The sequence below is a fragment of the Nuphar pumila genome, unplaced genomic scaffold (genome assembly GCF_984573655.1).
Source record: "Nuphar pumila unplaced genomic scaffold, dmNupPumi1.hap1.1 HAP1_SCAFFOLD_468, whole genome shotgun sequence".
Lineage (NCBI taxonomy): Eukaryota > Viridiplantae > Streptophyta > Magnoliopsida > Nymphaeales > Nymphaeaceae > Nuphar > Nuphar pumila.
This window is the reverse complement of record NW_028323359.1, coordinates 3952-30087: the sequence shown is the minus strand read 5'-3', so window position 1 is coordinate 30087 and position 26136 is coordinate 3952. Positions and strand designations below refer to the sequence as shown.

Below are 26136 nucleotides of genomic sequence, written 5' to 3'. Positions count from 1 at the left end.
CTGGGGTAGACTATAGTGAGACTTATGCTCCTGTAAGTAAATATGCCTCACTTCGGGCTTTCTGTGCTGTTGTGGCGGATCAAGACCTTGAGGTCCGTCAGATTGATATTAAAACTGCTTTCCTAAACGGCGTGCTTGACGAAGAAGTGTACATGAGGCATCCTCCTGGCTACCCAGGGCCAGAGGGTACAGCGTGTAAGCTTCTCAAGTCAGTGTATGGTCTCAAGCAAGCGCCTCGTGCGTGGCATCTTACCCTCAAAGCAAAGCTCTTAGAGCATGGTTTTATTTGCAGCGAGGCAGACCCAGCTTTATTCATGAAGTTGGGATCTGATGGGACCATACTGGCACTTATTTACGTAGACGATTGTTTGATAGCTGGTAAGACGATTAAAGATGTGGAGCAAACTCTGGCCTTGATTCAATCTCTTTTTGAGGCCAGGGACATGGGGGAGCCCCAGGATTTCCTGGGGATTCAGCTGATACGGGATCGGGGAGCCAAAACCGTTTCTCTTCATCAGACCCCCTACATTGAGAAATTGCTCCATGACTTTAATCTCACAGGTGTGGCTCCAGTGTCATTACCCATTGCTGCCATTCCAAAAGACGGCAATGCGTTGCAGGAGAATGCAGAACGATATCCATCACTCATCGGATCGCTTATGCATCTTGCGAATTGTACAAGACCTGACATTGCTATGGCAGTGAGCTGCTTGGCCAGGTATCTCAAGGCTCCCACCACAACGCATTGGGATGCTGGCATTTACTTGCTGAGATATCTTGCTGGTACCAAACATCTTGCTTTGGTGTATGGTACCAGCCGAGGGCTGGTTGGTTTTTGTGATGCTGACTTCGGAGGTGAAACCAAAACCAGGAAATCCACAACTGGAATGGTATTCATTCTTCATGGAGCTGCAATTTGCTGGCAGAGCAAATTACAACCCACTGTGTCTTATTCTACTACTGAAGCTGAATATCAGGCGGCTAGTGTTGTGGCACGAGAGGCACTGTGGCTCAGAAAACTACTACCTGAACTTGGTGAGCCCTTGACCGGGCCTATTGTGATTGGTGGTGACAACCAGGCTTGTCTTGCACTCTTGAAGAATCCCATGAGTACTGCTCGCAGCAAGCATATTGACATAATACATCATTTTGCTCGAGAGCGAGTTGCTCTAGGGGAGATTGCCTACAAGTTTGTGTCAACTGATGACAATGTTGCAGACTGCTTGACCAAGCCAATTTCTGTTGGCAAGCTGTCGTTTTGTGTCAGAGGTCTTGGTCTTCGATAATCGTATTATTGTATTTGAATCTGGGGAGCAATGCCCCAGGTTGCTACTTCCTATCACATATGGGGAGTGTTGAAGATACTGTCCTAAGTATCAGAAGATATGTTCCGCAAGTATCTATCGTTCCATGTGCACACGTCCGTGTGAAGTGCGCACAACCCTACATTGAACAGCCAGACTCTGTACCCGACCATAGAGTCATGCATTGTGGACACTATGGTCTGATGACTATTCTATGGTCCTTGAAATGTTCTTTACTTCCGTGTATCAGCTGCCTGCTGATTATTGAGTATTTTACCATAGACTTGAGCCTATATATACTGTGCTGTGCAAGTGTAAGTTCAACTAGTGCAAATTCTCAATATACAAAATGTACCCCAACAAAAAAATCTCGAAGGCGGAGGCCATATGCGCCGAGATCTCACTGAAGAACTTGCCGATATCGGTGGACTATTTCAAAAGTCCAGAGTGTGAATCACCGTTTGCTATGTTTAATGGGGTGTACGATGAAGAACTCGAAGAAGAGGGGGAGTACCTCTTAGCTTGTTATATTGTGACTTGTAGCCATGCATGCCGTTTGTGTTTAAACATTGGTGAGACTGATTGTGACTTGTACCCATGCATGCCGTTTGTGTCTCACAACCAGTAAAACAGCATGTGTGTTAAAACGAAGCGGGATGGCAAAGCAGTGGAGACTGCGAGATTGAAGGGAAAAAGAGGGGGAAACTTAGACAAAAAGACAGAAAACGCAAGTAAGGGAGGCAAACAAAAGAAACGGCCCCTGCCAGAAACAAAAAAAACCACAAAAGAAACGGACACTGCTCAAAAACGAAAACCCAACGGACTGCAACTCTCCAGAGGGGAGCTCACAGCCCGGCAGGAACTGCCAGACCACATTCTGAGCGTAGCAAAACATGTACCTGCTGTACATGCGGCCGTGCGCACGGCACAAAGCACAACTGAGCTCCTGACGGACATTGCGAACAAACTTGGCCTTGGAATGGCTGCTGCAGTATGCCCAGGTCAGACAAGCAGCGAGAGGCCTCAAGACCCAAACGTCCGAACGACTCCACTGCAAGGGGAATGAAGTCCTACCCCACGCTTGTCTCTTGTCCCCTTTTTGCCCAGGACAATCTTCATGGGCTTCAGACCCGTCAGTCCGTGCATTGCATGTTCTCACTTACGCTTGCAGTAGGTCTGTCTCCCGTTGGGAGCCGTGCCGCTTGGGCACTCTGCAAAGCAAGGGTGGCTGTCAAGTGTGAAAATCGAAAGGTTCAAGATGCTTCACTGCTTCTGATAGATTTGAAACTGTGCATGTCCAGTACGATGATGAACCTTGTTTTCCCAGTCGTAATCAGAGGAAACGAGACATGCTGGACGGAGAGTTTGTGGCGCAGACGGGACTGTAATTGCAACATGCATGGTACATCACTCTAAAGCACGGCAGGAATGTGCGTGGGTGGCAATGAGCTGGTCCTGGATCAGATGCGTGCAACTCTCTCCATGATGCCTGCATCGAGATCCGAACAGGATAACAGCTGATACAGGACACAAGCCGCGCGTGCAGATGGTTGCAATGCAACCAAACTAGACATATAGTTGGAAACATGCGATCAAGGGCAACAAGCGTTGGGTCGTGCTTTTGCAATCGCATGAGCAAATGTGCATCGTTGGTCTCTTCTCATGCCTTGCTATCGGAACACTTCTCGACCTTGTTTGTGGCGCATTGTGCCATGCCACACTCGCGTTGTGCCGTACAACACTGTCAAATTCACGCAAGGAACGATGTTGTAGCATGCATCCAGTAATCCACAACATTGCTGGTGCATGCGTGCTAGAAACGCGCCAATTGCGACCCTCTGATCGCACGTCACGCAGATTTAAGAAGATGAGGTTCAACATCATGCCGTATGACAACGCCGACAATAGTGGTGATGTTGCTCACGCACGATCACATGTTTCCAATTCATGAGAGCGTACTCTTGCAGATGGCATGCCTTGGGTCTTGTTGTCTGAAGCGAGTAGGCCACACATGGCCCCGTGGGCAACCTCCAGCTGCATCAGCACATGAGTATGTGACCCAAGATGAAGAGGACTCCAGCGCATTCTTTGATAGAAGATAGAAGAAGGTAGCAGGCAAAACTCAAAATATCAGCTGATGTGCGTGTGATGCGAGTGTGCCAGCTATTTGGAAGTAGCTGCCACAGGAAATGTGGTCACAGCTGACTCGACGATAACATGTCCATCATCTAATGACGATCAGCGATTTGCCAGACCTACCGTTTTCAGGTTCAGATAATCGGAAAAAGAAAGTCAGGGGCTGAAACCCGCGCTCATTACAAACGGACCGCAAACTATCTCGATGCTTTCAGCTCCTTCCCTGATAGCGCCTCGATCCCATTCGTTAGCCCTCAAATAGTCCTATGTTTTCGTGAGAAAATTCAGACTGTGGCAACAATCTGTCCAAGTCCCTGCTCCGAGACGTACCCACGCATTGGCTCAGGCTCCTGTTTGGCTGCGTGTTGGGTTTGCACCCTGCAAGCGCCGCCACACAGCTCAGACATCTGAAAATATGGAAGCGCGGTTGATGATTTACCCCTTTCAGCGTGCAATGCTGGGCGTGTGTATTTCGAATGGACCCGACTTGGTCGTGAAACATTAATGACGAAACTGCAGGGCAAAGTGCTCTGTGGAACTATGCACCAAAAGGTTGCCACAAGGTGGAAGAAAGTGCTGTGCATCATGCGCTTACGGTTCCAGAGCTTTCTCATGGTCAGCAATTGAGTCAAGAAGGCACCAGTCTATGGGCCTCCTAGCCAGTGTTCCTAGTAGGCAACAGCATGGATTCCATATGCCATTTGGGACGAGATCTTGCAGACCCACATAGCTTTCATCCAACTCAGATGCACCAAACAATTTCACACGAAAGAAAGGGCAACAGCCAGTGCGCAAGTCTAACAGGGCATTGCATGCGCATAGTGGTACAAACTGGGACAAACACAGCATGACGTTCCACATATGCAGCATGGTTCATGTTGATGAGAGCATACGCCGGCATTTATTCGGGGTATTGGCCTTGGACACAGTATTCCAGGGGCAGGCTGCAACAACACAAGTGAGGGTTGAAGCAAACGGGTTTGTTGAAATGTCGTTACCAATTAAACATAGATACATGTTCTGCCAGTCTAGCAAGCATACTACTTGAACTCAGCCTCCCATGCAAAACAGACAACTACGTTCAGCTCACACATCCTTTCCTTATTACTTAGTAAACGTATAAGATGTCACTGCTTGTTCAATACTGGATAGGTGCTGAGTAGCTGCCGTTTTGCGCCGTAACTGATTCGGCTGGCGTCATCAACAGGTTCGAGTGCCATTGGTGTGACGGACCAAGTGAGAAGTGCTCGTATTTGCGGAGGAGTCTGCAGTCATCCTCAAGTTCTCCTGTAACGACAACTCATCTGCGTGTCGATATCTCATCCAGGTAATTTATTCGTCTCTAATCCGCCATCCGGAACAAGAACAGCAGGGGAGTTGATGGCAACGTACGCTGGCAAAGGCCTGTGTTCCTGTTCAGAAACTGTCCAGAGGAGCATCCTGCAGCGCGCGCATAGCTGGTTCAACGTATAATACCAGAAGGGACAAGACATCTGTGATCTGCGAATCATTGAAAGCATGGACATACCTGCGACGCAGGTCAAGTCTGTGCCAGTCAAGGCAGCATCCCCATCGCAAAAGCCGTTCCCCTGGTTACAAGTGTCCTCGAAGTTGGCGCCTGCATGGAGGATACGTGTGAAACTGAGTATGCAAAACCGGTTGAAGAAAACTATTCCATGACAAACAGTAACACCGGAACGCGATTGCACGCTCATTTGTGACCTCCTGGCATGTTCCTTTGTTTCCAATGAAAACATCCTGCGCTTCTGACTGACTTCAAGCAAAGACACACAAAGCCAGGGTGCGGTTACTTTTGTGTGTAACTGGACATGACATTTACATGGTTGAGCATCGGTAGCCATGGGGCGACAGCATGGACATTGGGAAGTATGTAAAGGTTCGTTTAGCTCCATTGCAACGTACTTGTATTCAGTAATGGGGGGATGGACTGGTGAGGTAAGTATTGAAACAAGTTCTCAAACAACAGGCCCCTTTCGAATGACGCACCCGGGCAGCAAGGCGTATTGATTGCACCACAACGCTTGCAGGTCAAGTCTGTGCCAGTCGAGGCAGCATCGCCAAGGCAACTGCCGCGTCCAGCAGAACAAGTGTCCTCGAAGTTGGCGCCTGCATGGAGGATACGTGTGAAACTGGGTATGCAAAAACGGTTGACGTAAACTATTCCATGACACACAGCGACACCGGAACGCACTGGCACGCTTATTCGTGACCTCCTGGCGTGTTCCTTCATTTCTGACGAAAACAAACCGCGCTTCTGACTGACTTCCAACTGCATGTAGCGATGGGTCTCATATGCACATGAGACGTGCCCAAGGGGCTTCGCCTCGCGCCATGAAGCAACTGCCAAGGGTACAGGGGGGAAGCAATGCACTAGCAAGTCAGAAAGAAAGGAACAACATCATCGAAGCAAAATGACACATCTGAAAGGCCTCCCAGGAGGGGCTAATCGAATGGTCTCAAGTAAGACACATTGACGAGCCGCCCATGAGGTGTGCGCCTGCCAAGTGGGCGTGCTGATACAAAAGCGCACCTGGGCAGCAGGGTTCATCAACGTATCTGCCACAACGCTTGCAGGTCAAGTCTGTGCCAGTTGAGGCAGCATCGCCAAGGCAACTGCCGAGTCCATCAGAACAAGTGTCCTCGAAGTTGGCGCCTGCATGGAGGATACGTGTGAAACTGAGTATGCAAAACAGGTTGAGGTAAACTATTCCATGACAAATAGTAACACCGGAACGCGCTTGCACGCTTATTCGTGACCTCGTGGCGTGTTCCTTCATTCCTGACAAAAAGAAACTGCGCTTCTGTATGACTTTTGAAGCAATGAGAGTCAAAGCAAGTGCGTGGTATCCTTTGTGTGTTCCTGTGCATGACATCTACACGTTGGAGCATGGGAGCCATGGGGAGACAGCATGAACATTGGGGATGTCAAGGTTGAGTTAGTTCCATGCAACGTTCTTGTATCAGCAATGGCGGGATGGACTGGCAAGTATTGAGACAGGTACTCAAGCAACAGGCCCTTTTGTGGAATGACGCACGTTGGCAGCAAGGCGTGTCGACTACACTAGTTTGGGGAAACCAAATTTACATGGCGGACTGCAGATATTCGGGACACTCTAGCACTCGGGATTATTGGCCGTTCATACTGTAGTAACCGGCATGATTATCAGAAGTAACATTCAAGGGACACAGTGCTGTCAAACGGCGCACCCGGACAGCAAGGTCCATCCAAGAATGCTACGCAGCAGGTCAGGTCTGTGCCCGTTGACCCTGCATCTCTAACGCAGGTGCCGAAGCCGTCGAGACAGTCATCATAGAGGATGCTGCCTGCATACAATCACCATTGAGTGCGCTGGGCTGCAAAAAAGGTCGATTTAGATGGAATTCCATTTATGTTTCTTTTAGTTATTTATTTTACATTTCCGACGAAAAGAGACCGCGCTTCTGATTGACTTCAAACAATGACAGTCAAAGCCAGGGCGTGGTTGCCTTTAGGTGTGTCTGTGCATGACATCTAAATTTTGAGCATGGGAGCTATGGCGCGACAGCATGGACATTGGGAAGTATGTAAAGGTTGGTTTAGTTCCAAGAAATGTTCTTGTATTCAGCAATGGCGGGATGGACTGGTGAGGTATGTATTGAGCTCAGTACTCAAACAACAGGCCCCTTTCGAATGACGCACCCGGGCAGCAAGGCTGACTAGCAAACCCACAAGCCTTGCAGGTCAAGTCTGTGCCAGTTGAGGCAGCATCGCCAAAGCATCGACAGCTTTGACAAGTGAACCCAGCACAAGTGTCATTGAAGTTGGCACCTGCATGGAAGCTACGTGTAATACTGAGTATGCAAAACAGGCGGAAGCTATTTCATCACCAACAGTGACAGCGGAACCTGCATGCAAGCTTGTTCGTGGCCTCCTGGCCTGTTCCTGCGTTTCCGACGAAGAGAGACCGCGCTTTTTATTGACTTCAAACCCAGGGCGTGCTTGCCTTTGGGTGTGAAATTACATAGAGAGGCGTAGAGATCTGGAGCAGGCGCAATTCAGTTAATTTACGCAGTCAATGCATGCCTTTGGGTGTGTCTGTGCATGACATCTAAACTTTTGAGCATGGGAGCCATGGCGCGACAGCATGGACATTGGGAAGTATGTAAGGGTTGGTTTAGTTCCATGCAACGTTCTTGTATTCAGCAATGGCAGGATGGACTGGTGAGGTATGTATTGAGCTCAGTACTCAAACAACAGGCCCAGTTCGAATGACGCACCCGGGCAGCAAGGCTGGCCAGCAAATCCACACGCCTTGCAGGTCAAGTCTCTGCCAGTTGAGGCGGCATCGCCAACGCAAGCGCCTCTCCCGTTAGCACAAGTGTCATCGACGCTGCGGCCTGCATGGAGGACATGTGTGAAACTGATCATGCAAAACAAGTTGGAACTTCACTATTCCATCACCATCAGTGGTGTCACTGTTGGTGACAACGGAACCTGCTTACACGCTTGCTTGTCACATCCTGGTCTGTTCCTTCGTTTCCGACGAAAAGCGACAGCGCTTCTGATTAGACTTCAAACAACAGTCAAAGTCAGGGCGTGGTTGCCTCTTGGTGTGTCTGTGCATGACATCTACACGTTTGAGCATGGGAGCCATGGCGCGACAGCATGGACATTGGGAAGTATGTAAAGGTTGGTATAGTTCCAAGCAACGTTCTTGTCTTTAGCAATGGGGGAATGGTGAGGTAAGATGAGACTCAAAGAACAGGCCCCTTTCGAATGACGCACCCGGGCAGCAAGGCTGGCCATCAAATCCACAATCTGTGCAGGTCAAGTCTGTGCCATATGAGTATTCGTCATCGTCAACGCAAAGACCTTCCCCAGCAGCACAAGTGTCACGGAAGAAGGCACCTGCATGGAAGTTGCGTGTGATACTGAGTATGCAAAACAGGCAGAAGCTATTCCATCACCAACAGTGACAGCGGAACCTGCATGCAAGCTTGTTCGTGGCCTCCTGGCCTGTTCCTTCGTTTCCGACGAAAAGAGACCGCGCTTCTGATTGACTTCAAACAATGACAGTCAAAGCCAGGGCGTGGTTGCCTTGGGGTGTGTCTGTGCATGACATCATCATGCTGAGCATGGGAGCCATGGCGCGACAGCATGGACATTGGGAAGTATGTAAAGATTGGTTTAGTGCCATGCAACGTTCTTGTATTCAGCAATGGCGGGATGGACTGGTGAGGTATGTATTAGACACGTACTCGAACAACAGGACCCCTTCGAGTGACGCACCCCCGCAGCAAGGCGTGTTGACTTGACCACAAACCTTGCAGGTCAAGCCTGTCCATGACCCAGCATCGAGAACGCAAGCGCCGCTCCCGTTAGCACAAGTATAATCGACGTCGGCGTCTGCATGGAGGACATGTGTGAAACTGAGAATGCAAAACAAGTTGACCAGTCCATCACAAACAGTGACACCGGAACCCGCTAGCAAAGCCAGTGCGTGGTTACCTTTACATTTGAGCCATGGGGAGACAGCATGTACAGTGGGAAGTATGTAAAGGTTGGTTTAGTTCCGTGCAACGTTCTTGTATTCAGCAATGGCGGGATGGACTGGTGAGGTAAGTATTGAGAGAACCGCAGATCGCTACCTGCAAATCGACACATCCGAAAGGCCTCCCAGGAGAGACGAATCGAATGGTCTCAAGAAAGACACATCGACGCGCCTGCCTAGTCAGGCGTGCTGAGATGAAAGCACACCTGGGCAGCAGGGACCATTCAACATGCCACATGCCATCGTCTGTCCATGGCATCCTGCATTTAAGTGGTCTCCTTGAGCAAGCACTGAGGGTTTGAAAGAATGAGGTGAGTGAACACTTCAATTTCCAACAGCAAGAGACATCCCGTTATGGTGTGACGACGTTTTGTGTGTGTGACTCCCAAGGTGATGCGACTCAACGAAGGTGGCGACAATGGTGGCTACCTGGGTCCAGGTCAAGACAGGAAAGAAAGCAATCAATAGTCAGGACCTGCAATTTATTAATACGGTCCTCGATGTCCAGATATGCACGTTGGCATGATTGTATCCGGGCATGCCTCATGTAGAAGGCACAGGCCGGGATAGGCTCGTGAACTGCCACCACATGGAAGGGGACAACGCACCCTTCACTTGCTCGTCATACACAGAAGCCAATCGGCAGGCATGCCTAGATGTTCACAGCTTCTTAGTCGGGAATCGTACCACGGTCAAGAGACAGGATACACAGTCCAACGAAGATGGACACCAAGATCCTGTCAGTTCTGGGTGCCACCATCCTGCACATGTTTCGATACTGAGTGGTCCGGGACATAAAACAGGCAAGTAAGACATTTTGCGGCTCTTTGCTATGTTGCTCGGCCAACGCTATCTTTTAATTTGTCACTTCGGCAAACATTCAGGGTGGAGTTTTATTTGCTATACACAGAAAATTGGCAACATTTACGACATGCTGACTTGCACCACCCACCTTGCAATGGCTCAATCGACAGCCCAGACGCCCCTTGACATGGTAGACTGCTCAAACATGTCAAATCCTGCGATTTCATGCACATTACATAGCACCAAACCCAGCATATACCCCCAGCAGTCGAATATTTTCGGGGTGCCAAGGTGGCTGCCCCCTCGGCCCCCCCCCACCCTTGACCGGGCGAGGGGCTCCCCCCTCCCTCCTGACAGCATACACAAGTGTAATTGCTATGTTTTTGCGGCGGTCTCCTACTCTGGTGCGCTCTGAGGCCGGAGATACAGTCCTATGATTGCTGGCCTGTACGTGCGCGTAGTCGCCGTGCCACACAATCAAGCCCCCACGTGCACAGATGAAAGAATTTCACATGCTCGCAGCGTGGGAATATGAGAATGTGAGTTCTGACATCACTCCCAAAAGTACATGGCCTGTAGCGTGTGCCACGGGTAGTAGGGCCCATATGAAGTCACCCCATGTTTCGCGCGAAAACCTGCTGTTGTGTAGCCCATCTTACAGCTACACCTGTGGTCTGGAAACTCATTTTCCCAAAATCCCGCCGTTCTAAACGTTGTAGTACGCCTTGAGACCTGTCCATAGAGCCCTCATTCGCCTCCATCCGAGCTGATTAAGGCACAGTACCCTATGGCCAAAGTCATGACTATCTCCGGCACTCCCCTAACCACAACTTCCTCAATACTTATCCGATTGTAATTTTAAAAATATGTACAGACGCGTCTCGGCCCGGGGCGTATGGTGAAGGCACCGCCTTTACCTACTCGTTTCGCGCTTTTTTCAGCACATTTGCTCACGTCTTGACCCTGTACGGGCGATGTGAAATCCGCGAAAAATATATCTGCCAAAGTATGCACAACTAGGTCAAACACTCCCAACAGAGCTATGGCTTATTTTGAGCACTGGTTCCAATGAGACCGGTCGCATTCGATTCCGTTGTGTGTGGGCTTCAGAATGGGCGCGACGTTAGTGTGAGAAAAGTGTGATGGTGACGTCAGGATCACCCGTCAGCTCAGTGACGTCAACCGTGTATAGCTAATAACACTCCACCCTGTATGACAGCCATTTTCATTGTTGTGTCGCAGTGCCAATGAGACACGTGTGCTTTGAATGCCCATGACAAAGCTTCGCTGAACACGAAAGTAATTGAACGATTATGGTCGTTTTCGTTGGCGGGTGAGGGTGCTTGGGCAGGGCGGGTGTGATGCAACGGGGTTCAGGTGAGGGGCAGCGGGAGCCCCGAATGAATGTTTTTGCATTGGCGGATGTGGGTGAGTGGCCATGGACTTGAGGAGGACTGGTGTAAAGTAACAACGTTCAGTTGAGGGGCAACGGGGTTCAGGTGTTCCAGCGTTGGCGGGCGTGGGTGCGTGGGGATCTGGGGTATGATAATAGGGTGCGGGAGCGCGTGACAACTCATGAGGTGCAACACGAGCATCTATCGAGAATCAGTGTTATGCACATAGCGCGCCCGCAGGGGTCAACGTGGCAGGGCTTCACGGGGTTTCTCGGTGCAGCAGGTGCAGCTTCGCCACCGTGTAGACCGCCGCCAAACTCCAGCTCCTGGCGTCTGCTACCCTGGGACAGATTGCAAGCGGCTCAGTTTGTTACCTCCGACAAAACTGTAGGGGTGCTGGTTAGTGAGACACGAATTGTCTGTCCAGCGCAACTGTAAACAACACGCACTCGAGCAAAGCGAGGTAGTCTGCAAGTAATCAATTGCGAGAGACCATTAGTGTGCTGCTCACGGCTGCATAGTATGGCGCCCGTGGAACGACCTGAGGTGCCTGAGGATGTCTACTCCTTGCAGTATTTCATTGCTCGTCATGTTATTGGATCATGTGTACAACGCAGCTGCCTGCTCAATGTCAGTATGCGCCATCTGTTAGCTTAATAAGTAATAATGGACTTGTTGCATTGTTGTAAGAACGTGTTCCGTCTTTGGAATACACTTGGTTTGGAATATGGCTGGAATACGTCTTGGCTTGCAGGGGAATACGGCCAGTTCTTGCTTACAGGTCTTGCCCCGGTGTGGCAAACGCCGGGGGGGCCTCGATGTTCTCAGGAGATGCCATCACCTTGAACGGAATTGCACTTGCATAAACGAACTGAGCAAGCGCATCATTAATAAACTAATTAAACTGTGCTTTCACACCATCTGGTACTTGGGGTGCAAATGCTGATACCCTTGCCACGAACCTGTGACAAGACTCTCAATGTCTTCTTAAAATCAGGGAACAACCCTGCACTCACCCGTTTGGCACCCGTCGCAGGAGTATGGGACGTGATGATGATGATGATGTATCTTGTGGTCTATTTCTTGCCATTATCTATGTGATGTAATGATGATGTATCTCTTTACAACATTACCGCATCCACATGGACATTGGCAACTCCAAGAACTACTTGGGAATCAGTGCTACCATTACTTTCATCTGAGGCAAGCGTACCTGGACCAGCCCGACTTACCATATCCTGACCTGACATGTCTTCTTCATCGTCTTGTACCCTGCAACAAAGGAGATCAGCCACAACTGACCAAAAGCGGCCCGTCAATCCCTTTGGGAGATCGTCGCAACTCATACTCAAAATTGTTGTCAAGAGATCAACTCCCAACAGAGATTCCAATTTAGTTGCCAATATCCTACCTTGTGGTCCAAGACCTCCAACCACATCAAGAAATTGGTCTACTTTAGGCCACAAGCTGGGACAATCGACGGTGCAGTGAACACAGCCTGTATGAGCATCCCGCAAATGCTCATCGCAGTCATTGCAGTGATACTGAGAGGGATCAACAAACACGTAAGTCTGGTTTTGAAGTCTGCTTCGAAGGGCAAACAGCTTGCCACTTCTGGCGCTCATGGTCGTACGAGCCTGAACAGAGGGCAAGCTTGACAGATATGGTGCAAGACCACGTGGTTGCCTGCCAATGCACACCCACTTCCAAGGCACTGCAGAGTGCGGCGCTGCAACATATCTGGCTTTCCCCCGAGTTAGGTGCCAACTCCAAATGTTGTCAAAGAGGTGTTGCCTATCAACCTGATCAGTAGGCAGCACCTTGTCGGACGTACGGGCGACAATATTCCTAACAACCATGACTGGTTATGTGCGTTACGAGCAATGCTGCATGTTTGCTTCACGCTTTTGAGCAGTTGCCAGCATGTTTGCGACATCTGAATTCCGGAAGTACGACAAGCTGTATACCACAAGGAAAACTGCCATGTGAGGCGAATTCGAGGAAAACAGCCATGTGAGGCGAAACGGCAATCTTTCAGTCCCATCCCAACAAGTTGCGTACTTTCACTTCATCAGCGTGGATCGTGGTGGTGGAGAATCCCACAAGTGAAAGCATCTAGTCAACGTCTCATCCTTTAATGCACAACATTCAATGGTTTCATATCACGGCTGTGTGTGTAGGTGTACACCAACGGCAATCATGGCGGAAAGGCGCACTGGCAGGGGCAGACAGAGCGGCGGCTTGGCGCATCTGCTGCTTGCGCTGTTGGTCCTGGAACGTGTCGGTCAATGTGTTGGAGAATCACCTTCTGCTCCAGTCATACCTGCCGGGCCCCCTGGTGTTTCGAGCCCAGCGCGGCTGGAGTCCTTCTGGAGCGATGCTATTGTTGAGTTCATGGACCCTGGAGACCTCACTCTGCGGCTGTCAGCGCTCAATGGCACCTGGGGAAAGCGGGTGTTCATGTTGTCAGCGGGTGACTACTTGTTACCTGGCCAGAATGCACAGGTGGATGTGTCGGGCCACCTTCGGCTCGTTGGCGTGGGCAAAAACGTGACTTACGTCCACTTTCGCGGCTTGCAGAAGGTTTTGCTCGTGCCGTCGGCCTCCTCATTTGAGTCCCACAACTTGACGCTGACCGGGATCACGACTGGATCCTTCAAGTACCAAAGTGCGCTCTGCCTGGCAGCTCCCTTGGTCCCACACGGAACTCATGTGCCAGCCTGGGTTCCTGCATCAGCGAGAGCCACGAATTGCGTTTTGGCTTCGCTGCACAAGTCATTGCATATTGTGATGTCTGGAAAACCTTGGCTCACATAGATGTGACGAATTTCCCACGACCTGCTTGTTGGAGTTATGCTGTTTTGAAGGTGTGGTCCTGCACCTTCTACGTGATTTGTCGCTGAATCTGGCTGCTTGCACAGGTATTTCCGCCATTGCAGGAAGCCGACCAGTGTACCCGACTGTGTACTACATCAATGTGGAGAAATGGGTGGCTATCGACGATTTGGGGGCAAACTTGAGCCCAGCACCCCAGTCCATGTGCGCAGCAGGCACAGAGGGCCCATGTAAGATCGGCTACATCGCTGCAATTATGCGAAAGATCCTCGTGCTGGCGCCCAACACCTACCTCTACGGCAATGACTCGGTGCTCAACCCTTTCTTTGGCTCTCAATGAGAGCATGTCGCAGAGAACGCCACATTTACGCCTTCCTTTTGCATCAGACACCCTGTGTTCAATGAGTGAACTTCATCGGCCCCTAAACTTTGTTTTTTTCATGACAAGGTCTCGACCGCTGCGCGTTCTCAGCTCTCGCAGCACACTTACGTTCAGTTGGCTGGACTACAGCCTGTGAGCTTTTTTACGATATCAACTGCGCCAAACGCCAAACGAGTCACAGCCGTGTTGTACCAAAGCCCTCTCCTTGGTGAGACGGAGACGTCGCCTGGCTGTGTGCTTGTGATCCACCAGAAGGAGCGTTTTGTGGTTTGAAATGCGTAGCATCGCAGAAACATCTGCGTGCAAAGCAGATTCCTGTTCGTCAAATTTAGTTATTCGGGTTCCTAGTGAGATAAGCAGGCTGGTGCTGCAGGATGTTGTTTACGCGGACACGTTCATCGAGTACGAGGCGGACAAGGGCTATTTCTGGATGCGCTTTCAGGACCTGATCAGCCTGGGCTATAATACCATCGTGTATCACGACGTGCTGCTGCGGAACGACCCCCCGCCTAGCCGACAGGACATGGAGAACCTCTTCAACTGGTTCCTGACAAGCTATCCGGACTCAGCTGGTTCCACGGAGTGTTACAACTCGCAAGGGAATGATTTGGGTTTCTCCTACAGGTGTGGAAGCGCCGATGCGTAATGTAAATTTAACAAAAGTGAATTGAAGCGTGGTTCTTATTCTGTCAGTTGCCCAAGGCACCGATGAAGTGGTCCGCTACAGATGTCGCGAAGTCCGGCGTTTGCACGAGCACTGTCACCGCATCAGACCACTGATCAGGTTTTTGATGTAATACATGGGCTCAAAGCAGTGGTATAAGTTGACACCGACGCCCAGATCGACACCTTCAGCTCTTGACGCCGGCATCAATGCCCGATTTGTGTGCGACACCTGGCGTCGTGGCAAGCACTTACCATCCTCTAAGCCCTGACCCTTTCGCAATGTGGCATTGTTGGGAAGGCTGCAGAGTATCTGTTCTGATGGAAATGCTGTCTGGTGGTGGCTTCAAACAGCGCACTGCCTTCACGTCACCATGACTCTTCAAACGCGAGCTTGACACAATGGGACGCATCAAACGGCAATTTGGCTGGTAACCTTGTGAAGACTAGAAACCACTCTCACGGCCGTCCCTGCTATCTATCCATGCCATGCTACTCACATAGCGTTTTTTGTGTGCATGCAGGGGCAACGTCTCGCGCCTTCCAAGCGGCATCGAGTGTTTGCAATGGAGTGACCCTCGCATTGAGTTCAATGCGTTCTTCCCTCATGAGGGCGGCTTCACGTCAGTCGAAAGCAACTACTGCCGCAATCCGCGCTTTTTTGAGTTTGAACCACCAGGGCCGTGGTGCGTCTTTCTGGCCAGACATGAGACAGTGCTACGTTGTTCGTCATTCAGCATGCAAATCAAGGGTGGTCACAACTGTGAACTGAGTTTATAGGATTGTGGCAAACTGCATGCAAGAAGTGCTGGCATGTGGTTGTGCTCCGTTGCTGCGTTGCTTGCAGACACGGCATTCCTTTTCTGAGTACTCACTAGTCACCCAGCATTCATAGTCACATACCATGTGCGCTTTTCAACCTGCTGCCTCATGGACAGGGTTGGCACGGGCGCGGCAAAGCACCGGTTCGGCAAGGGTCCGGTGCGGCGCCGATTCGTGGCCCGGAGGGCCGGCGCCGCACCGGGGGGTGTCAATTTGGGGGGTTAGGGGTTAAGGTTTTTGCATAACGCCAAGTTTGCATTGTCAGTGTAGCCGTCAGAGCACACTGTCACACCCGTACGCTGCATCTGATCGTATAATGGTTTCACGCGCTTCTCCATCTGGTCATAGGCGCGCTCCAGGAGATCCCCAGCGAGTTGTTTTCGAGTTGGGGGTTTGTATCCATTAGGCGCTTCTCGCAGCGCCTCGCACATCTTGTGGAACAGGACGCTTGGTGCCACATTGAAAGCGATGGCATTGCCATAGAAGAAGAGTGCTACGGCATCATCCACAAACGCCTTTTTTGCGGTGCCGAACAGAGTTGCATGCGCGCTCGATGCTGATGGCACAGCTGGTGCCGACACAGATGCGTTTGCTACCGTATACTGCGTACAAACGTCATTAGGCACTTGTTTGCATGCTGCTATGCCTTTGTTGGGAATGCCAGCAATGTGTGCGAGGGCTGGACTCGCCTTCATACCGCTGAACGTCTGATGGCAATGAAGGCACTCTCCCACATGGTTGCGTTGTTCATCACGACTCTTGACATCATATTCTTTCCATATCTTGTCCTGTGGGGCAGAACTGGCACTGGTAGCGTTGGTGCGTGGCCGCTTGGAACCACTCGCTGCACCCCTGTCGCCCGTCAAAAACGCATCCATCGTGCCACCACCCACGCAAAAACTCCATGTAAACGAATGACCTGCCTTACAAAACGACGCTTGTAACATAGCGTGAAAGACGGGCTGATTAAACGCTCATAAAGCAAGCTTCTTCGCACGATTTGAATCTTGGCGCGGCGCGGAACGCGACTAGTTTGCCGCTAACTGACTGCGGTGCGCGCACCGGTTCGGCGAGCAACCGGCGCCGCACCGGTGCCGCAAAATACGTCCGGTGCGACACCGTTGCCAACCCTGCTCCTGGAGCCCCATGGTTCTTGCAATGATGCATGCGCCGGTCACACATGCGTCCTGCTTGCTGCTGCGCCTGAGGCAGATTGCAGCGACGCAGGTGCAACGTCATGATGAATGGTCAGCCGACGTATGCGCCATGTGGCATTCCTGCATGCCCCAATGCTACGGAGCCTTCAGAGTCGCATGCTACTGGCACTGGGGGAGGTCATAGCGGCGCAGCCGCTGCAATCGTCGGCAGCGTTACTGGGGCCGTCGTCCTTCTCGGTACGCTACAGTGCTACGGCTTGCTTGTGCCACCCCCCTCCTCTGTGGGAACATTTGTAGCATTTGATGCAAGTGAAATCGACTCAGTCATGTTCCAGCAAGCGTTGTATGCGGATGTTCTTTTAGGTCTACATGAATATATGCCTGCATGGAGGAGCTTATGCTTGCACCCCATTGGTTTCACGGCTGGTGAGGCTGGATCTCATATGTCGGTATGCTTGCAAGTGCACGGCAACAACAGTGGGCCACAAGGAGGAGTGCTATCAAAGCTGACACGCCGCTCATAGTCTGTTTTATTGATGGTGCAGGTATCCTGGCCGGGTTGATTCTGCACAGAAGGCGGCGTGCGTCGGCCGCGCTGGAGCATACAGCTCTGCTGGGCGAGCAAGTCTGGCACGTCGCTGAGCCGTTTGAGTCCATGCAAAAGACGCCGCCATTGAGGTTTCTCGAATTGATTGACGGCAGCAAGGGAGGTGGCCCGCGCGACGTCCGAGAGATTGTGAGCTCAATGCTGACGCCAAACGTGAGTGTGGCCTCGCTGCTGCAGCCAGATCTTGAGTACAAGTATGGGTTTCGCTGGGTTTCCGAGAATTTCATTGACAAGTCGGACGGCCTGGGCGCCGGTGCGGTAGGCCAGGTGTACGGGGGCACTCATTGCGGCCAGCCAGTGGCATTCAAGGTGCGTCACAAATCATCTGACTTGCACAGCTAGGGTTCTGTATTGCCTCAAATCTCTGGTTCTTGGCGGCAGTGCTAGCCTATCTGTAGCGCGCCCAGCGGTGCAGTGGCACCTGTCAATCAGGCTGCGCTGTCTGCGAACTCTGTTGATGATTGCATAACAGTCGCTTGCTTCCCTGGTGCAACATCTTCATTTTCTCGCCTGCTCCTGCCCGTCACCGCCAGCAGGCGTACTGGCTTAATGAACTTGTGCCACCAAGCGCTCCTTTTGTTGTGGGAACGCTTTACTGGCAACACATGGGTGCGTGGATCTCTATCTGGATATGGCACCACGTAAAGCACCACCAGGTGCCACAGTGACTTCGTCGTTTACTTTCTGAGCGGCAACTGGGGTGTGCAGGTAATGAATCAGATGAAGACATATGAGCGCACGCTGCGATTTGTACAAAAGTGCATCCTGCCTGTCGTTCACATCCAGCACATGCCCAACTTTCCACTGGACCATCCCCATCTGCTGCCCCTCATCGACTGCGTCATGTTCCCTCAATGGTTTGCGATTCTAGAGATGGCTCCAGGTGCGACACCAGATGCCGCTTGGACAGGCTTGTCACGTCAAAGGACAAATCGTGCTGTGAGAAGCTGCTGTGCAGCACAGCGGGCGCGGCCGTCTGTAGTCTGAGATAACTAATCAAGTGCCATTGTCACAACGCCCTGTACGGTTCTGTAAATGGAAGACTCGCAGAGATCCTGTGCATGACAGTGCTGTAGTGATGTTTCGTGGAGGATAGCTCCTTAGGGTGGGTTTGACAACGTGGGATCGACCATGATGGCATCGTGTATACACTGCAGACTACGGCGGAGCAGACGCCACTGCCTCTGCCGCGTTGGCTTCTACGCGCCGAACCAGGGAGCACTCTCATCGCAGCGGCAGCACAGTCGACACACACAACCGTTCGTTGGCGATGAGAACCATTCCAACGTCGCAGGACATTTCTGCAGTGAATGCGCTTGCCCACACCAGCGCAAGCAGCACCTACACAGCCTCCAAAGCCGATGAGGATGTGGTGACCGTTGTGCACGAAGGTGGCACAGTGTCTATTGGTGCGTTTCCGTGCACGAGGTTTGCCGCCTTGGTGCAACCTGCGATTGGCCTCGAAGCTTCGCATGACGCTCATTCGCACAACTGCCTGCAGTAGCCGCTTGCGGTTCAGCGCGAGCACAGAACTTGTTTGCCCTGCGTACTGAGCAGCTGTTCGATGGCCCGCAGACCTAATACCCAACACGGAGGGGCAGATCTGTGAAATAAGCCCCGTCGCCATCATCCCTGCCCTGGCGCTGGGAAACTCTGGCAACTGGGAAACCTCACCGTACCCCATGTTTTCTTTCTCCTCAGATGTGAGTGGCACTGCCGCTACGGGCAGCGGTGAGCCGTTCGTTGCACCCACGCACTCTGGCATTGGCTCCTTTGGTGCCGCTCTAGCCTCAGATCGCGAAGCATCTTGTGCGTCCTCTCGCCTTCCCTGCTGTATGTTGGCACACTGCACCCCTCAGCACACACACCCAATGTCTTTGGTGCTTTGTCTTTATGCAGCCTCTGCATTGCGCACTTGCTGGGACGCAGTCATGCGTGATTGGGGTGGGGGAGCGTGCGCCCAGCTGCGCTTGCCAAGGCCCAAGTTGGGGACGGGTGCGGGTGCGCCCGCGGGTGCGAGGCCCGCGGGTTACCCGCCGCGGTTGTGTTTTTGGATTGCGGGTAACCCGCCAACCACAGGAAGTCATGACTGTGGCGCCGCTTCGCGGCTCGACGCGAGCGAGCTGTCGTGCAACGTCAATACAACACAGAAAAGCCGTGGCGCGTTGGCTTCTTGAGCGGCAGGTTGAATATCGACAGGGTTCGTGACAGGGTTCATGTGTCAACAACCAGGCGTGCAATAACAGGACAACCGAAATCAATTTGGAGGTACTTAGTCCTCAGAACCTTTGCCTTCATTGAAGTTCATGCACATACGCGTGACGGTTGCACAGGAAACTGCTCCATCGCGATGAGATAATTTGTTGTCACGAATGACCCTGAAAGATAAAAGAACTGGTGTCGTGACGAAATTGAGAACCGCACCGAACAAAAGGTTCTACCAAAGGTTATATATAATGCAATTATCGTGGTAGTCAGGTTTCCTGGCCATACATGGTTGCTTAGGTTGGGGTTTCGGCGTTACCAGTCTGTTGCAAGGGAGCGAGGCATTTTTGGCGCCATACATCAGCCGCTGGCGCGGAAAACACCATTTGCGGGCTACCCGCGCGGGTAACAGGCCCGCAGGTTGCCCACGACGGGTGAATTTTTGGGTTGCTGGCAACCCGCCCCCAACATAGGCCAAGGCTTGTAGTCAGCTGCGAGGGCACTGGCCAAGGAAGAGCCAGCCACCTGCTAACCCATGATATTTATTATGTATGGCTGATTTGCATGTGTTCGACACCACCTAATGCGCTTATGTGCGGCTTGACGTGCCCTTCTGATTTGCAGACGCAACTTCCGAGTCGCAGTCTTCATATCCACCTTGTCAGTCGGCCGTGGATAGCAGCACCTGCAGCTTGCCCATGCCCTCAAACAGCATGCTCAACGAGTCTGCGCTGTGTGCTCTGAGGAGAATTTCCGAGCGAGTTCCCCTGGACCTCTCGCTTGGGGCTGTCTCCTCGGGTGCGTCCACAGCCCATGCCACGGGCTCCAAGGATCACGACAGCCCCTTGGACATGAAGCACAGCAAGGCTGCGGAAAGCGCAGCGACGGACCTGGTGTCCCAAGTCATCATGGTCCTGCCGCTGTGCGAGCTAGGCACCCTGTCAGCTGTCCTCCACGGTCGTAGCAAAGTGCGCTATTTCTGGCCTCCCGGCGCATGCTCTTGTCCCCAGCCGTGCGGTTGCCTCTACATTTCACTGCATCTCTTGTGCCATGCTGGCACATTCTGTCAGTAACATTATCAAGGTTTCAAAGATTTTTCGCATCACTTGGCCCGTCATGATAGGCAGCACACTGTTTTGTGTCCATCCTGCCAAGCGGCTCTCCAACGTAGGAGTACCGCACATCTGAGCTTGCGCTCGGCGGGGCTGTCCTCCACCATGCTTGTATCGTCATGGTCATTATGATGAAGATGCACCATGCATCGCTACGCGTGAATATATCATTCTGTTCGCATTCTTGCTTGGATTTGCTGCACACCGTCAATATGTCTGCTGTCACTGCGCACTTCAGACGTGTGCTTTATGCCCAAATACTTTGACGTGCGCTGGTACGCCTCGCAGATCCCCATCTCTGCGCTGCCAGCTTGCCTGCAGGTGCAGATGAGAGAGCGTGCCAGCATGAGAGTCTGCACACCCATTGCTGAGCACGACTCTCAGGAGCAGTTGCTGCCTGCGATCGAGGATACTGTGACTATGTTCCAGCTTCCCCCCCTGTGGCAAACCATTCTCGAGCTGCAACTGTCCCTACAGGCACGTTTGACCCCCAGCCGTGTGCCGGTTCTCTGCAAGTCCCACGGGCCATACCTGATTGCATTTGCTAAAGCGATTGCGTAATATCCTGCAGTGCATGCCGCTCTTTTCGGCATTATCCTCTGAGCTCGCCAAGCAATCACTCTGGACGCCTGGACTGCTTTTACCCTGACACAGCGAGGCTCTGGGCAAACAGGATTACCAAATATGAAGGCATGAGAGGTGGTCGGACTTTGCAAGTGCAATAAGCAAACGAACATGCAACAACCTGCATACTTCGAAAATACGATGAACACCTGGTCCCTGGCACAATGCGTGTGAAGCATGTGTGCCTACCAACATTTGACGAGAGATACCCTGCAACAGCGTGTCTCTTCAAAACGCAATTTTTGATGTTTACAATGTTCATGTTGACATATCAGCAGTCCTGATAATGCATGGTGGTGAACGGCAGTCGGGACACAGCGCCTCTGGGAGCATGATCTGCCACGGTTCGTAGAGAGGCTTCCCAATGCAAGGCTGTGTCGGTGCGGCATGGCGTTTAGTGTTAGGTCTCAGCACACCAAGGCATGATCCCATCTTTGGCAAAACTACACTGTGACAAACAGAGACTGGTTCTAGCATTCCACGCACTCATGCTTGTCGTCACTCGTGGTGAATTGTTTGTATAGGTGGTCCAAGGCATCATGGCGCTACATGCAGCCCACCTCATCCACTGCGACATCAAGCCAGACAACATCTTTCTTACAGCATCCGTTGGCTTTGAGCCCTTTGGGATTTGCGCTAAAATTGGAGACATGGATACCTGCCGTGCCCTGGCCACTGTGTCCTCGCGGGACGTTTCAAAAGACGGCCTTACACAGGTGCCGTCGGCCTTCGACACTTCACATGGTATGCTCGTGCCTCCCTTCTGCCTAGGGCGCGTTGCAGTGTTGAGGACCTGATGTTTGACAATGATGCTGCATTTTTTGTTTGTTTTTTCTTACAGGAGCATTGCGTCCAATGTGCATCGGCCACTCCATGCACTACTTGTGAGCTATGCCTCGTGTTGCAAACGCGCTCTTCAATTCTGCATCAGTGCCACAAGGATTACTGCATGCTGACCTGCCATTGCCTCGATTTTTCCTCAGCAAGTGGCCGCACGCCGTGCTCCAAACCTGCCTATCTATCCAAGCAAAATGTCGGATGTGGTGGGCGAACAGTGGTTTTGATGTCAAACCTCGATTCTCACCGTTCGTGCGTTGCGCAGCTGATGCAGTTCCCGACGCTGCTGCTGCGGCGGCGGTGAGTGGAGTTAGGCCCCCCCCTCCGTCCGTCAGCCAGTCACACTTTACATCATGCTTGAAAGGGACTCCAGGTTTCATTGCTCCAGAGATGATTGCTCTCGGGCGGGTAGCAGCGACTACGGACGTCTTCTCACTTGCCATCACTATCTCCATAGCCCTCTCATCCAACTACCGGTTCCTCAAGTATGATGAGCTGCACATGGTGCGCAACACTTTCAGCTGCCCATGTCAGTTGTTGCTTGTGAGCGTTCGTATGGCTCGTAGACCTCACCTTTTAGGCACTTGCTACCAGTGATGCGCACGTCGAATCAAGGGTGCAGCCAAGGTCAAAACACGACATGCCAGACATCACATTCCTGATCAGCACATTTTTCGTGATATATCTATGATGCTTGCCACGTGGTTGCAAAGCGCATTGGCCGCAGATTTCGCGGCCACACATTGGGTGCAGCAAAACTCATCAGTTTTGCCAGGTACCAGGCTCAGTATGGCCGCTGTCGAAAATTAGTCTGTGTCCGTCGAGGTATGCAGGCCCGGCTACTAGATTTGACCACGTTGACATCCCTGACACGTGCACTGCATGCTGTAGCGCTGCGAGTGCGAGTACCCCATCTGGATCACTTCTGACCTGAGGCGGATGCTGTCAGAATGCCACCACCCGGACCCGAGTTTGAGACCGCCTCTTATCCGGCTGCAGGCTGCTCTGCAGGCTCAGTTACAGAGCATACTTAATGGATTGGTGCAGGAGAAGGACTAAGAATGCCTGTTTCTCCGCCCTCACGATGGGCTTGCACGCATATTCGGCAGGGCGGAGCCGATTACCATGAGCAAAGAAGCAACTGAAAGTGTTCAAGGCGCACTTGTATGGGGGTTCGGGGAATGAGTTTGACGAATGTGCCTGTGTTCTGTGCTGCCAGTTCTCCGCTGCAAGAAACAGCGTAGAAGTTGGTAAGTTCTGAAATTTGTGACCAGGGTTTGGGGGTTATGATGCATGGGATGGATACGTCAAGGTTCCTGTGGCACTTTTTGGTGCTGCGTTGCCAATTGCGCATTGATTGCATTGTCCGTAGAGCTGGCACTCCGCACATTACCTGACGTGCAGAGACCGGCATTATGTTCGTGTTTGATTGTGCGCCCACACTGTTTGAACTCTCATGCTCTTTACTGCTACATGTTGCTTATGGCATTGTCGTGAACTCGACGGCCATCTCGTCGATCAAGCATACCGCAAGTCTCCCTAGTTGCGTCTCTGCCTTGTGGAATGCTGCATCCCTCCAATCAGGCGTGTGATCATCTGTGACTGTCATTTCATGCTAGGAAGGCCTTCCTTCAAGTTGAGCTAGTGTCTTGCAACACAAGTACAGATACTAGTAAATGATTCCGCTTACGTAACATGTACACAAATTCAATTTTGATAGCACGGGCACTAGCCTTGACTACCGTAGTAAATTAAACATATGGTTGAGAAAATGAGGGGCGTTACGGCATTACATTATTAAACAACCGTCAATTAGGTTGAAGTCCAAGACATTACGCGTTTCAATTTATTAAACAACCGTTCATACGGTTGAGGAAATGACTGGCGCCGCAGGCGATTTTTTTTTCAAGGTACAGCAATTTGTACCGCTTGCGGGCGAAGCCTCGCGCATTCTGGTCCCGTGCCACAGGTGTAGGAGAGTACTGTCGCTTTCGCTTGTTCTTGGAACCCTCGGGCCTGCCAACCCTTCGCTTGGCGGGCTGTGTCTGAGCTGTGTCAGGCAACTCACCCCTATCCACCCCATCGGAACCCTCTGGCAACTCACCCCTATCCACACCATCGTCGAGCAAGCGGGCTGGTGCGTCCTGGGAAGCCAACGCAGCCTTCCTTTCTCGGAAGCGTTTCACACGTGCATGGGATAGAACTCTCTTTCTGATTACTTCCTTCTGCCTTCGCTCCAGCTCAGCCGGGCAATCACCATCATCTGCACTAACATCTAACACCAGGGGCGCTCTCTCATCTTTCTCAAACAAGTAATCATCAATGCGATTCCATTCTCGCTCATCATGTTCGGCTTTTTCAGCAGTTGTCATGTCCTTCACCTTCTTGAAACACAGCAATGACTGCCTTTGCTTGCGTGAACCGGCCCCAGCTGGGGTGGACGGTGCGTGACAGTGCATGTTGACAAAATGGTGGTTTCTGCAAGGTAAGATGGGCCCTTATATGCTTACATTCATGACAGGGTTCGTTCTGGTGTCGGGCTTCGAATAGGCCAGGGTACACAGGGTGCCGCAGGCACCTTAAGAAAATTCTAGTCAGAGTTACCCGTTACATCCAACATTTATTAAACAACCGTTCACAAGGTTTTTTTTTCCCCCAATCATTACGCGCTACCAATATAATAAACGCCAAGGAAGGTTGTCCGGCCCAGCGTTACGCGTTACGAACCATATGTTTAATTTACTACGGTAGCGTTCAGCGTGGCAGCAACCTTCATGCGGGCTGTTCACAATCGCATATTTGTAACATGTAATTGTCTTGCATAGTTGTCTTGCACATCAGTCTTGCATATATTTTACATAGGCAGAATCACCTTAGCTACCGTAGTAAATTCGATTATACATTTTTTTTTCCCCCTAGGGTGACGCGTGACACAATATAATTGTCGACACGGTAAGGAACTTGTTCCGTTCTGACGCTTCCTGGTCTGTCCGTTTCTCGGCTCACATCCCACAAGGATGTGAGCCGGGAGAGCTCACTTTTCTTTCATTTTTTCCAGGTCTGTGCTAGTGTTTGCTTGGTGGAATCGCCTTTGCAATGGGTTCAAGTCTGTGCCAGCGTTTGTACGACTTAGTTGCCTTGCCCCCCTTTTCCGACGCTGTTTGATGCAGTTGCGCCATTTTAAAACTCTTTTAGGCGCCTCATCCTACATATTGCTGGATTCGGTGGACATTGGCTGCTACGACGAAGCAGAAGCTGGCTTGGCTTGGAGGGTTCACAGCATCGCTAACAAGGAACTGGATACCGCTGAGCGAGCCGCCCTTGGTCCCCAGGTTCTTGAATTTCGGCTCGAGACATCTGACACGGTTACTTTCTTACGTCTTCCAGCTTTTGAGTTGAGGACTCTTCAAACTCGCTCTGGGACTCATGAGTGGATGCAGTTGCGCCATAGTAACCCTCCTCGGGGCGCCTCATCTACTATCAACATGGTTGGCATTGCAGAGATACAGAGTTCCAAGGTTCAAGAGTTGGAGACCTTTAAGCAGCCGTTGTCTGATGCTTCTGGCAGTTCGCTACTCCCTGGGTCCGGGGTCAGGGTTCTGTTGTTGCCTTTTCATCGGGTACTTCCAGTTGTGCCCTGTTTGTGTTGTGGAACGGACTCCGTTTCAACTTTGTTCCTAGTAGATCAATGCAGTTGCGCCA

General features: G+C 51.5%; 1 protein-coding gene across 1 annotated transcript; it reads right to left on the bottom strand.

Annotated features, from left to right (window-relative positions):
• Positions 1-2010: 2010 nt before the first annotated feature.
• Positions 2011-9751, bottom strand: LOC149810207 (uncharacterized). The gene is made up of 15 exons (XM_089994379.1): positions 9680-9751; positions 9199-9252; positions 8731-8847; positions 8227-8349; positions 7719-7838; positions 7141-7269; positions 6669-6785; positions 5992-6114; positions 5448-5567; positions 4969-5058; positions 4833-4880; positions 4334-4384; positions 3771-3818; positions 3264-3338; positions 2011-2515 (listed from the first exon to the last, which is right to left on the bottom strand). The coding sequence occupies exons 2-15, from the start codon at positions 9233-9235 to the stop codon at positions 2460-2462; spliced, it is 1254 nt and encodes a 417-aa protein (XP_089850505.1). The 5' UTR covers positions 9236-9252; positions 9680-9751; the 3' UTR covers positions 2011-2459.
• Between the last annotated feature and the right edge of the window lie 16385 nt (positions 9752-26136).